Genomic DNA, 13,051 nt, shown 5'->3' with positions numbered 1-13,051 from the left:
AAGTTGTGCTCTGAAACCAACTGCACTGAGCAATATAAATAATCCATTCAGAGAGCTGTGTGCCATGTGTTCCAAAAGCCTTTTGATGTGCCAGCAGAAGTAGGATTTTGACCCTTCATTAAGGAAGAAAAACAAAAAAAAAAAAGGACTTAATTTCCAGAAAAACACTCTAAAGCTGCACAGCTGCAAGTGTAGCCAAGCGTGTCTCGCTCACTGAGGGGCATCCCAGACTTTGATTTGCATCTAAGGCTTCAAACCACTTTGAAGTCAGGAGAAAAACAACAAACCAAACCCCAAAAAAAACCCCTACCAAATATCTTCTCATGCTCCGAACTCAGCCTTCACATCTAAATCCATCCAAGTTAGAAAATCCAAATCCTTTAATTTTCACTCCTTAACGAGGGCTGTTTTCTTGGGGAAAAATACAAGGGAGAAAGGAAAAATAAAAGAACATTCCCACCCATCACTTAAGGGGAGTTGTCTTGCAAAGGCTGTCTAAGGCTCCATGAGGGATCCTGGATCCCTGCTCCAAGGACTGTCCTCCCATTTGGGCTCTGGCTGCACAGCTGTGTCTCTGCATCCAGCCTGGGAGTGGGCTGGTGCAGCTGCTCTGTGCTCACCCTCTCCCCAGGACAGCTGCAAAGTGTTTTGCATTTTTGTGTTTATGGACAAATACAGAGGAAAGCAAACAGGGCAAGGCCCTGCACTTCACACTTGGAGCAGAAAGTGCCAGTCCTGGGGTGAGCCAGGGTCTCCTCCATCAGCTGCACCACCCCAGGTCCTTCCTCACCCCAAAACAGGGCTGGCTAATGGGGCTGCAGACACAGCTTGAATCAGACCCTGCAGACATTCCAGCTGTTTATTTTAAACTGAGTGAAAGGGGAGCTGTCAGCTTCCAGTAAACACTCCCTTGTAAGGTGCTGACTGGGATCCATCTGAGTCTGCTCTGGAGCCCAGCACAGGCTGAGGCTGCAGCATCAGGGTTTGCACTGAAGCAGCTCCTGCAACCCAAACCAACCTCTGTGGCTCAAGCTCTTCATCTTTAGGTTTACCAGACCAGCCCTGCTGCAGAAACACAATCTCACCCGTCAGAAAAGATCTCAATAGCTCCCTTTCTCCCCTTCCTCCCTTTCACAGCACTGGGGTTGTGCAGAACATTAAGCACATGAAGGCATTTAATCTATGAAGCAATTTTAGCTCAAAGATTTATTGGATTCCTTATAAAACAGTAAAAAGAATCAGATCCACTGGGACAAGCTTCCCAATTCAAGACATTTAAATACATATTGCAAACCAATTCTTTTGAGCATTGTGCATATAAAAGTGTCACAGTTCAGGTACTACAGAATAGAGCCTTTTTTTTCTTTCTTTCTTTTTCTATTAAAAAAACAGACAATATTTTCATTTCAGTCTCTAGCCCTGACAAAAGGAAAAAAAGTCACACCCAGTTGTCCAGCCAGGGAAAATCCATCCCTGTATCCCCAACCTCAACGTGCCTGCGTGTGGGGGAAACAGGTAAAGCAGATACTGCTCAAGCCTGTCCAGGATGCACAGACAGCATCCACAATTGCAGGATAAATCCAAGATGAGGCAGGCAAAAGGATCTCTGCAAATCCACAAGGGACACCCATTTTTCCCCACCCTGCCCTTCCTTGGCCAGCTCAAGGATCACAGTGCTGCTCCTTCCTCCACTCCTTGTCCTGCTGCTGTCAGATGACCACTTGGTAGCTGGGCTGCTTCATCTTCTGGCTGGCTCCCCAGAGCCCTGGAATGTCCTGGTCGCTTTCAGACTGATCAAAATCCATGTCTGGAGAGAGCAATACCTGGAAAGGAGAACAGACAGATGGAATCAAAGGCCTCAGAGCTTCTCAATTCTGCTTGCTGAATGAGTCAAGCAATCCTACAGAGGGGTCTGCTGCCAGATCCAATCCTCTCTGGTGTGGTGGTGTTTGCAGGGGTCCCAGGATGAGGGAAGAGATGAGGATCTGACTCCATATTTCAGAAGGCTGATTTATTATTTTATGATATATATTACATTAAAACTATACTAAAAGAATAGAAGAAAGGATTTCATCAGAAGGCTAGCTAAGAATAGAAAAAGAATGAATGATAACAAAAGCTTGTGGCTCAGACAGAGTCTGAGCCACTCACTGTGATTGGCCATTAATTAGAAACAACCCCATGAGACCAATCCCAAATGCACCTGTTGCATTCCACAGCAGCAGATAATCAATGTTTACATTTTGTTCCTTGGGCCTCTCAGCTTCTCAGGAAGAAAAATCCTAAGGAAAGGATTTTTCAGAAAATATCATGGCTACACTCTGGCAGATGGGTAAGGCCTCAAGTTCATCTAGACCATCTCTCCAACAGCAGCCAAGGAGATTTGGGCACCACAACCATCTGGTGTCCCAGCGCCTTCCTTGAGAGCAGAACAGGCAGCTGAAGGCTCTGATCCCCATGGGACACAACTCACACATGGATGCCCAGGCCTGGCTGAGGCCTCAGTGGAGATGCACAAAAACGAGGCCACACATTTTGGGAACAGCTGTACCACACGTAGACCATTTCCCAGGCCCCCAGCTGCTTGTCACCTGCACAGCTCAGCCACAAGGGCAAGCAGGGCTGCAGGCTCAGCCTCAGCCATGGAGTCAGCTCAGGAGGGGTGTCCTGGCCTGGCAGCACCTCATTTCCACCTGGCACAGCAGCTCCTGGGAGCCAAAGCACAGCACTGACACCTCTCACTGGTGTTTGAGGTAAAAAAAAACACTTTTTTTTTTTGCTGGAGGACCCAAAGGAACCCCTACACCCTCAGTAGTTAACTCCACACCTGAGGCTACCATGGGCTGCTCTGAACTGGCTGCCACCAGCCTGGAGCATTTGCAAGATGCCTACGGAGCCACGTGTGGGCAGCCACATCCTCTGTTAGAGGAAAAAGGCTGGATTTTATCAAGGAGATGGCTGGCATTGGGTTTCAGCAGAAGAGGTGAAACACAATTCTAGCCAGCCAGCAATGTGCACGGATAATATTCATGGCTGGACAGGTTGGAATCATTGAATCCTCAAGGTTGGAAAAGACCTCCAGGCTGAGTCCCACCATTAACCCAGCACTGCCAGGCTCACCAGTAAACCTGAATGTCCCTAAGCACCACATCTACATGTTTCTTCAACACTTCTATGGGATGGTGATTCCACCATTTCTCTGGGCAGCCTGTGCCAGTGCCTATCCACACTTTCAGTAAATAAATTTTCTTTAATATCCAGTCTAAACCTCCTTGGTGCAACTTGGGGCTGTTCCCTTCAGTTCTCGTTACCTGGGAGAAGAGACCTGGCTACAACCTCCTTTCAGGGAGTTTTAGAGAGGAATAAGGTCACCCCTGAGCCTCCTTTTCTCCTGCATGCCCTCAGCTGCTCCCCATCAGACCAGGCTGTTTGCTGAACCCCATCCCACCCCCATCTCCTCAAACACCCTCATTTGAGCAAGAGAAGCTGCACTGTCACCATGAAATCTCCCTGTGCCTGACTCAGCAGCCTTCCAGCTCCAAGACCCAAGTCAAAGGATGGATTTTCATGTACTTTCATCCCAGTGCTCACCCACAGACCATTCCCAACAGAGCTCAGGATCCCTTGGGCAAAACCAGGAGCAGGGGGAATCACACCTGTCTGTATCTCCACACACAGCTGTGAATTAACAAGCCCTCCACTTGTCAGCCACAGGGCCAGTCTCCACAGCAACAAAAGCACCAAACAGGAAAAACAAAACTAACACAACTCCAGTGAGTCAGTGAGACTTCAAAGCAGCAGCAGAGCCGCAGGGGAAGATTTCCTGCTCCCCACCCTCACACACACCCCAGCCCCTCCATCATCCTCCTCACTGCCAGACACCCAAAGAACAGCAGCAGAGTGGATTAAGCTCTCTTGTTGTCCCCCTCATTGGTCTCAAGGAATTTTTTTTGTGGTTCAGGACACACACTGGCAAGTTTCCATCTTTCTCACGTGAAGATTTCCTCTGTTTATCACATTAATATTGTGATGCTGTTGGACCTGAAGAAATGTGTGTGTAATTACTCACAGGCAGCACTGTGAACTCACTGAGCTCTGACAGGTTGGTTGTGGGGCCTGCTGAACTGGTGATTTGGGTGGATTTCAGCTAAAAATGCAAATCCCCTTGCAGCCAAGCAGGGATCTGTGCATCCAGACCCATCCAGGCTGCCACCTGCCCACCACACACTGCACAGAATTCACAGAAGAGACCTGCAAGATCATCAAGTCCAAGCCATGCCCCAACACCTCAATTACAGGAAACTACACCAGCAACAGTCCCCCAGAGCCTTTCCACAATTCCCCAGGAAGCAGCACCATGAGAGAGCCCCTCATTGACATGACAGACACAGGACACACCCTTAGGTATCATCTGCAAGCCCAGCTCCAGTTTGGGAGTTTTCAGAACAGCTTGGACAAGGCTCTTTCACTACAGGTGCATCCAGGTCAGGATCACACAGGGTTGGTGGCACAGCTGGGACCTGTGGCCATTCCTCAAGGCCCAGTGCCAAGAAAGAGCTGGAAAACAAGTCAGCCACTTCTGTATTTCTTCATAAACTTCCTTCTCTGCCCGTGGTTTTCCATCCTGGGACAATGTGCTGCTGTCTCACTCAGCAGTCCTCAAACACCTCACATTCCACAGAGGGATTTGCCACCAGTCAGGAGGGCTGTGAGGTGGGACAGTTTCCTTCCAGAAGTATTTCCATGTCCACCTTCATTTATCTTCCTGGCACCTGAGTTCACCACGAGTTTGAACTAATTAAAATTTTTAAAAAAATTTAAAAATAAAAAAATAAAATTGTTTCTCAACAAATCCAACTTGCTCTTGGACTTTCTAAATGTTTCAATGTAAGTAAGCAGCACTGTATTGGTGTCTATCAGCATCTTCATCTAATGAGTGCCAAAATACAGAGTTCACCTGCCAAAATACAGAGTTCCTTATGAAGGGAATTAGGGCAGGTGCTGAACTCTATCCTGACCAAAGGCAGGCCCTCATGCAGTATATTAACTTTCCTTCCAGCCTCTGATTTCACCTTAATTTTTCTCACAAGTACCACTGTTAGTGGACTTTTGCTTTAAGGGCTATCTCTAAAAATGTAATCCTTCAGGAAAGGAACAGAAACTCATCCACCTCCCTGGGGGAAAAAAAAAACACAACTGAAAAAAGATCAAATAAAACATTATTAAAACTGACTTGTTTTCCTGAGTGGAGGAAACAAAGAAATCACTGATAAGATCTAAAGTTCATGGGAGTTACAAGGGCAAGGGAAAAGAGCCTCAGGTCAAGGGCAGGACACATACAAAGCAAAAATAAGGGCCTTGCAGATGAAATAATTTCCCCAGGCTGAACAGCACTGGATGCAAACTGGCATTCAAGAGATCCTTTTCTATCCCACAAAAGGGGGAAAAAAATTACTCCATGAAAATTTGCAAGGCAGGGCAGGGGACTGAAACAACCCAAAGCTTAAGACTGAGTGGAAGGAAAGAAGGATGAAATTCTTCCAACCATAAGAGGGAGTTTGTCCCTTTCAGGGATTCAGCGTAAAAGAAGCAGCAAAAGCTCATCCTCTGGTTCACCAAAGGATGAGCCAGTGCCTGTGCCAGTGCCTGACCACCCTTTCATTAAATAAATTTTCTTTAATATCCAATCTAAACCTCCTCTGATGCAACTTGGGGCCGTTCCCTTTAGTTCTCCTGGGAGAAGAGACTGATCCCCACCTGGCTACAGCCTTCTCCAGGAGGCACAATCCTCCTCCAGGATTGCTGCTGCTGGGTTTCTTCTTGCTGCTCCACCAAGGAGCCAAGGACAGAGCTGAGCTTTCCTGCTGCCCCTGGGGAAAGCACAGAGCGTGGGCTTCTAACAGGTTAACTCAGCCCGCTCTATCTCTGCCCCTCCTTCTCCAAGCACAAACTGCTGCTTCATGTGACAATACTGACACTGCCTTGGTGAGATAGGCAGAGGTTTGAAATTGAAGCCAGCAGTGAGTGGGAGCTGGTGGCGCCTGCAGCGAGACGGCCCCGATGAGCCCTGATAAACCTGGGGGACACATCAGCTCTGCCCAGCCCCCCTTCCCCCTGCCCTGGGCTGAAATTCCCCCACTTGAACAGGTGATTTAGCAGCAACAAGCCCAGCAAATGCTCATTTGCTGCTTCTGAGCCTAAATTCCAGTCAATACAGCTGCAGGGCTCAGGCAGTCAAACATGATCTGTAGTTCACAGCTCAAGAGGCTGACACCTGAAGCAGGAGCTTAAGGCTATTCCTCAAGGCCCAGTGCCAAGAAAGAGTTGGAAAACAGGTCACCCACTTCTGTATTTCTTCATAAACTTCCTTCTCTGCCCAAAATATTTGTTGGCCAGAGGCACAGGAACGTGTCTGAGCCTGAAGGAGGCAATCCCTGCAGACTGCTCCAAGGAAAAACCAGTCCCTTGGTGCTGCAGGGATGGATCAGAGGGTTCAGGATGAACAGGTGAGCTGCCCATTGTTGAATTCTTGCTGAAGTCTTCAGAGAAAAGCAGTCAGGTCCTTGGAAGGTGAGAGAAACCTTTGACAGAAAGTGGCAGGTTGTGGGAATTGCTTCCACAGCCTGTTGAGCTGCCAGAAGAGGATTTCTCAGCATCTGGAAATTAGCAGGTATTGTTCCTTCCAGTTATCCATTTCACAATAAATATTGTACAGTGAACACTGCAGTGAAGCTTTCATTTGGCAAAGATAAAAAACAAGCTTTGAAGCTAAGGCTGTGTGTGTTTTATGCTGCTGGACAGGCTCACAATACCAGAGGACTGAAAGAGCCACTCACCAGTTAACAATAAATTGGGAATAAGTAATTTCAGTTGAAAGTTAAAGGTCACTGGTGTTCTTTAGTCTCTATACACTTGGTAGGAGGCAAGAACAGACCCTAGGCTTCTACCCCCACCCTGAAATGAGAGTTTAACCACAGACTTTAAATACAGTAGAACAGGGCATGGGAAAACAGTTTGTGCTCCTGCTGCCCCAAGAGCAAAGGCCGGTCATGGGCTATAAATTCAAATTTTTTACAGCTCTGAAGTGGGCATCACAACACTTCCCTCTCTCACAAAGGGGAATATGCTCAGGATTAATCCTCACAGCCACTCATGCTGTCCCAGAGAGCTCCCAGACACCTGCAGTGTTCCAGTGGAGAGCACAAGAGCTGAGTTACTCCTTAGGAAAGAACTCAGAGAGCAAGAGCTATTTCTGTTCACCCTGAATTCCCCAGCAGGAGCTCCAGCAGTAGCCAGGTTGGGATTGCCAGAAATTATCTTTTCTTGGTGAGTCTCACCAGTGAGCTGGAGGATATCAGCAGATACACACAGAACACACTGGAACCAGGCCTGGGTGCCAGGAGAAAGGAAGGAATTCCTCCCAGGGACCAGGAGTGTGGACTCTGCCCAGAGGTCAGTGAGAAGTAGACACCACCTACCCTACAAACCACACATGAATAAGAAGAACAAAGTCATCTCAAAGTCTGCTGGAACTGCAGCATTTCCTCCCCCACCAGAACTTTCAAACTGTCAGGCTCAGACTAAACAAAACACAGCCTCCTCCAGCTAAGGGACAATAATCTGGTTGAAAAAATACCAAAAATACAAAATACCAAATACCAAAATAGGATTCCCAGCTAAGCCCTGTCCTCTAAAAGGGATGCTAACAATTACAGAGAGGGAAGTAAACTCTTCCCAGCCAAAATTAATTACAATTAAACACAGCAAAGCTCAGAGGGGCAGTTTTAGCCTGCACACACAGATCAGTGCAGAAGCCAGCTCATCCCCCCATCATTGTCATCATCCAGGGCAGTATTGCAGCAGCATCTCCTGGACTGTCATATTGCTCATGGTTAGAGAGAGTTTGCCTTGGCAGGGTGATTCACATCCATGAAGCACCACCCCAGGCCCAGGCAATGTGATGTCCTGTTACAGGTTTGTGGTAAAACACACAGACCAGCCCACAAATCTGCATCTTGGTCTGAAACACAAGGTTGCATCCCTGGTCTCACCTGAGATTCCTCAGTCCTCCTGGCCCGAGGGGTTTCTGTGGATCCATTGATGTCTAGGGCATCCTTCTGCTTGTATTTCCTCATGATCAAGCTGTCCACAACCCAGAACATAATGGCCTTGGGGGGAAAGAAGTTACATCAGCAGATTGCAGAGACCAAAATGCAGAGTAAATCAATCACAGATATCTCTTCTCCTCTTGGGTTCTCCATACATCCAGCCTTGATCAAGCTGACATCCAAACCAGCCCTGCATCAATTGCGTCCATGGGGATTGGATGAGTCCAATTCCTTAAGTCCCTTCTTACACAAGTCCTATTGTTTCCAGATTAAATAAAACCACAATAGGCTGAGTTTCCACCAGAACATAACCCCTGAACCAAGCTCCACCCAAAGCTCATCTGCCTGAACCAGTAACCCCTGGTCAGGTCTCTGAGGACCAGAATTTTCTTTCCAATGTGGAAATGCAGCTTGGGATGGTGGAGAGAGGCAGATCAATCCAGCTTTGCCAGTGCTGCATCCATTGAAATGTGCCTGGGATGAGCTGAAAGCTCAACGCTCAACTCCCTGCTTGTCCAGGGAGCATCTGAGTGTTAACACCTTGTTCCCACTGCCCACCTTAGCAGGAACTGGGCAGCAGCTCAAGGATTACCCAGAACCAGGGGAAGCAGGAAAGAGCTAAGCTTTCAAGAGGGTTTTGTCAAACTAGTTTTGAGAAGAACAGTTCTGGGTAACCTTGAGCACCTTGTCTTGCTGTAATACAATCTGACATCCAGCCAAATTACTGGATTGTCAGGGTCACAAGCCATCCTATAGGACATTAAAGTGTTTTGGGCATCCCCATGCTGTTGAGATGAGCCCTCACCTAAGGAGACCCAGCTTTATTCCAAAAGGTGAAGAGTCAACCCCACAGCAGCTCAGAGAAAGGGAAGGGAACTGGGCACAGACTGTGGCAGTGACAGATTTGTGACACACAGATTTCTTGGCACACCCCTGCACCCTGTCCCAGCACTTTGAGGCTGTCCCCAGCCACTCCCTGTGCACATTCCCATGAGGATGCACTGAAATCTCCAAACCACCCCCCAGCACTGCAGAGGCACCACTTACATTGACTATGAAAGGCACAACAAACATCACCAGGACGAGCTCCAGCTGAGGGCTTGGGATGTAACCCAGGAGGATCTGCTGAAGCTGCAGAGGAGAAAACATTTAGAACACTTTAACATTATTTATAACATTACTTAGAACACTTCATCATTGTTTGAACAGCTCTGTTGCAAGTTCTTTGATGAAAACTGCTTGTCTTCTCACATGAGCAGCCAGAGCCCTGCAGCCTGTGCTTCAGCCCAGCTCTTAAAGGATGACACAGAATATTCCCTCAGCCCAGCTGCCAAACACATGATTTTGTACAGAAACGAGACTTTCAGTGTAACTATCCATGACAACAACTGGTGGGACTTCCCTTGGCTCCCTGGAGCTCATCTGCAGAACAAGGACACCGGCCATGAGCAGTAATCATGGAGAGGAGTCCAGCAGCTTCTCTGGATCTGGATTGGTGCTGCTGGACAAATTCACATCCCAGTGTGAGCACTGTGGGCTACTGGGTTTGAAGGACAACCCTTGAAGAGATGAGTGCTCCCAGATTGCTGGAGACAACTCCTCAGTGAAGTTACACACAGTGCTTGGCACCTCAGAGCCTGCTGGAAGAGGACTCCAACCTCTCAGAATTAAGTTTTTACACCCATCACATCTACCTGCCAACAGGTTAGTGGCTAAAAACCCCACAGGTTATTATTTTTTTTTATTTTCTTAAAGATAAACTTCTGATCAGCACAATTAACATTGCTGGCATACAGAAGCAGCTGAGCAGGAAAAGACAACACGCTACTCATGTAGCACTTCTCACATTAATCTCTAATCCCCCCGTTTAAGCACAGGATCACAAAACACCAACATGGACTGACTTGACAGAATAACATAGAAATCCTCTGGCAGAACTGAAGGAGCTCAGCTGCCAGCCCAGCCCTTTTTAGCCTTCCAAGAATGGGAAAGAAAATTAAAACATTATTCCATTAGCTTTTGACTAGCAAGATAATGCACCAGAAGCCAAACGATTATGAAAGTAATGTTTCCCAAAATTTAAGTAATATCTAATGATTACAGAGTGCTGTCAATAAGTGTGAGGATTAAAGGCCTTCAATAATGGGAACCATGAATCAGGCAAAGCAAAAAGAAACCACAACAGCTACAGCTAGAAAAACACTGCTTACCTTTGTCCAACCAGGGATAAGCAGGACAAGGCTAATCACAGTCTTCTCAAAAACCATTATCAGCAAGTAGAGGATACACTGGCCAATCCAGGCAGCAGCTTGTGGAGGGTCACCTGGAAAAGCAGAATATTAAATCTGGGACAGAGGACAGGAGGAGACAGAAAAGTTGCCTCATGCTTGACACTGACCCTCTTCTCTATAAGGACCAGTCAGTACCTGCACACTCTTCTATAAAATAAAATAAACACAAATAAATCATTAAAATATAATCTGCAAAGTGCTCCCTGCCAAGCCTTAGCCACACAGTTACCAGAAACAGTTTGAAAATTTCAAGTCACCATTTTCACTACAAGCAGCATAACTTGTCAGTGCTGAACAGAATTATTTCATTGTGCTGATGAAGTGAAGGGCTGGTTATGTGATACTGTCTGAGCAAGAAACAGGGGCTCCATCACCCCAGCTTTTAAAGCAATTCACTCAAAAAGAATCAATGCTAATTAAATATGAATGTTTCCAACGGGGCACTCACCAAGAAATAAGGAAAAGCATATTTGTATTGCTAACAACAATAATGGTTCTGTATCTATTACATGTGCTTGCTTCAGCCCCTGCCAGCTGGTTATCACCTCCCCTGGCTCACCAGAATATCTCAGCTCTGCAAAACTGAGCTACTCTATCTGGCTCAGGAAAGCTGCAGCATTTCCTCTTACCACTTACAGACAAAGATAACCCCTGGCAGCACTTGTTCCAGCATAATCTGCCCAGAATTTGGGATTCCATCCATGCAAGGGGAGCCTGTGCAGTTGGCACTGAGATGCCAACACTTGATGTGGTTAGATGTCAGCAGGCTGAGAGACTTTTGCCCATTTTTCCCCACTTTTCAGCACAATTCTGAGATGTGGCAGGGGAAAACAACACCGGCAGCCTGCAAAGGCACATTGATCCACACCAATAAAAACCTCTGGCCACAAAACCCAGCAGCACGTGCTGGGATTTGGTAAGAGCTGGTGCCCAACCAGCCCCAGCCCTGTGGGGATCAGCTTCCCAGCAAGTGCAAAATGGGGTTTCAAGTACATTTGTCCTTATTCTGTCATTTGTTAGCAACATACCAAAACACCTGTGTCGCAGACATCTTTTAGGAAAAATCTTTTCCTTAAGATTTTTCCTCCTGAGAAGCTGAGAGGCCCAAGGAACAAAATGTAAACAATGGTTATCTGCTGCTGTGGAATGCAACAGGTGCATCTGTGATTGGCCCATGTTAAATGTTTGTAATTAATGGTCAATCACAGCCCAGCTGGCTCGGACAGAGAGCTGAGCCACAAACCTTTGTTATCATTCTTTGCTATTCTGTTCTTAGCTAGCCTTCTGATGAAACCTTTTCTTCTATTCTTTTAGTATAGTTTTAATGTAATATATATCATAAAATAATGAATCAGCCTTCTGAAACATGGAGTCAGATCCTCATCTCTTCCCTCAACCTGAGACCCCTGTGAACACCATCACACACCTGCCTTGTTGCAAAGCTACAGCTACAAAGCGGAGGCATCCTGGTAGTGTCCAAGGATCCCCTTGTGCCCCAAATTCTTAATTGCTCAAGCCATGAGAAGGAAGCAAACAAAAGGAGAGGGAAGGAGGGAAGCTGAGGGTGCAGGGGTGAGGAGAGCAAGCACAGAGAGCCAAAGCAGCAGGAACTGCATGGAGGGAAGGCAGGAACAGGGAGCCAGGAAGGTTATGTGGAAGCACTCCCAGCAGAGCCTGTGGAGGTTTTGGAGACAGGAATCTCTGTTCTCTGGCAGGCAGCAGCACAATGGGTGGTCTTGGAGGAGATGGGAGCAGTGTTGGAGCAGCACAGGCTGGTGTCAGAGAGGCTCTGATCCTCCTAAAAGCCTCTCCCAATAGATTGGGGTGCCTGGCTGCCTTTGGCACACACTCTGGGTCCAGTGAACCTTTTTACCCCAAAACAAACCAATTCTCCCAGGATCCCCCACATTATCAGCACCCATCAGAGCTCCGAGCACAAACAAAACAGGAAAACAAACACATCTGTTGTGTCCTTCCTGCTTTTGAACTCTTTCCCCTCTGCCGTGTGTTGTCAGCTGTGCTCTGTCCCCCGCGGAGGGACAGGGCTGAAGCCACAGCAGCCTTTGTGAGCTGGCTCTCTGTGACAGTGACAGCACTTCCCTCCGTCCTCTCAGCTTGCCCAAAAAGCAGCAGCAGGACTGAGATCTGTCCCAAACACCTTCCCCCTTGCAGGGACAGGTCACTGCCATTCCCCACCACAGCCATGGCTCTTTGCATTCTCTGCACAGCTCGGGGCAGGTTTGGGCTCTCCAGGCCAAAGAAGAGAAAGGAGAAATTAATGTTCTCCTTCACTCCTGTGAAAAATGCATGTGTTTTATGAGTGGCTTTTCACAAATATTAAAATGAGTATTATATGTGTTGTGTTAGAAAGTTATGCTATATTAATTCTCTTGAGTAGTGTGTTAAATATAGTTTTAGGTTATAAAAATATTAAAATAGAAACTATGCTATGTAGGATACTTTTTCTAAAGAAAGGACTGGAAGTGAGATAGCAGCCACAGGACACCTGAATCTTTCAGAGAAAGAGAATTTATTGCCCCATTATCAGAAGAAATGAACTTCTTTCTGCCTTGAAGGTGCTGTTGGGATTCAGAGGAAGAAGCTGACATTGACCAGACAGAATCCTGTGTTTGAATGGAATTTATGCACCAT

The 13,051-nt window shown here is 47.0% G+C and overlaps 1 protein-coding gene across 1 annotated transcript in view; it reads right to left on the bottom strand.

Moving 5' to 3' along the window:
- Positions 1 to 1,174: 1,174 nt before the first annotated feature.
- LOC132073428 (store-operated calcium entry regulator STIMATE-like) overlaps positions 1,175 to 13,051 on the bottom strand; it is a 37,519-nt gene continuing 25,642 nt past the window's right edge. The window contains exons 5-8 of the mRNA XM_059472498.1: positions 10,319 to 10,431; positions 9,156 to 9,239; positions 8,052 to 8,168; positions 1,175 to 1,823 (exon numbers count right to left, since the gene is read on the bottom strand). Of these exons, the coding sequence (XP_059328481.1) occupies positions 1,710 to 1,823; positions 8,052 to 8,168; positions 9,156 to 9,239; positions 10,319 to 10,431 (428 nt within the window). The 3' untranslated portion in view covers positions 1,175 to 1,709. The remainder of the gene's footprint in view (positions 1,824 to 8,051; positions 8,169 to 9,155; positions 9,240 to 10,318; positions 10,432 to 13,051) is intronic.

Source organism: Ammospiza nelsoni, chromosome 5, assembly GCF_027579445.1.
Source record: "Ammospiza nelsoni isolate bAmmNel1 chromosome 5, bAmmNel1.pri, whole genome shotgun sequence".
In the NCBI taxonomy this organism is placed as follows: Eukaryota; Metazoa; Chordata; class Aves; order Passeriformes; family Passerellidae; genus Ammospiza; species Ammospiza nelsoni.
The sequence above is the reverse complement of the archived record's forward strand: the minus strand, read 5'-3'. Positions and strand labels throughout refer to the sequence as shown.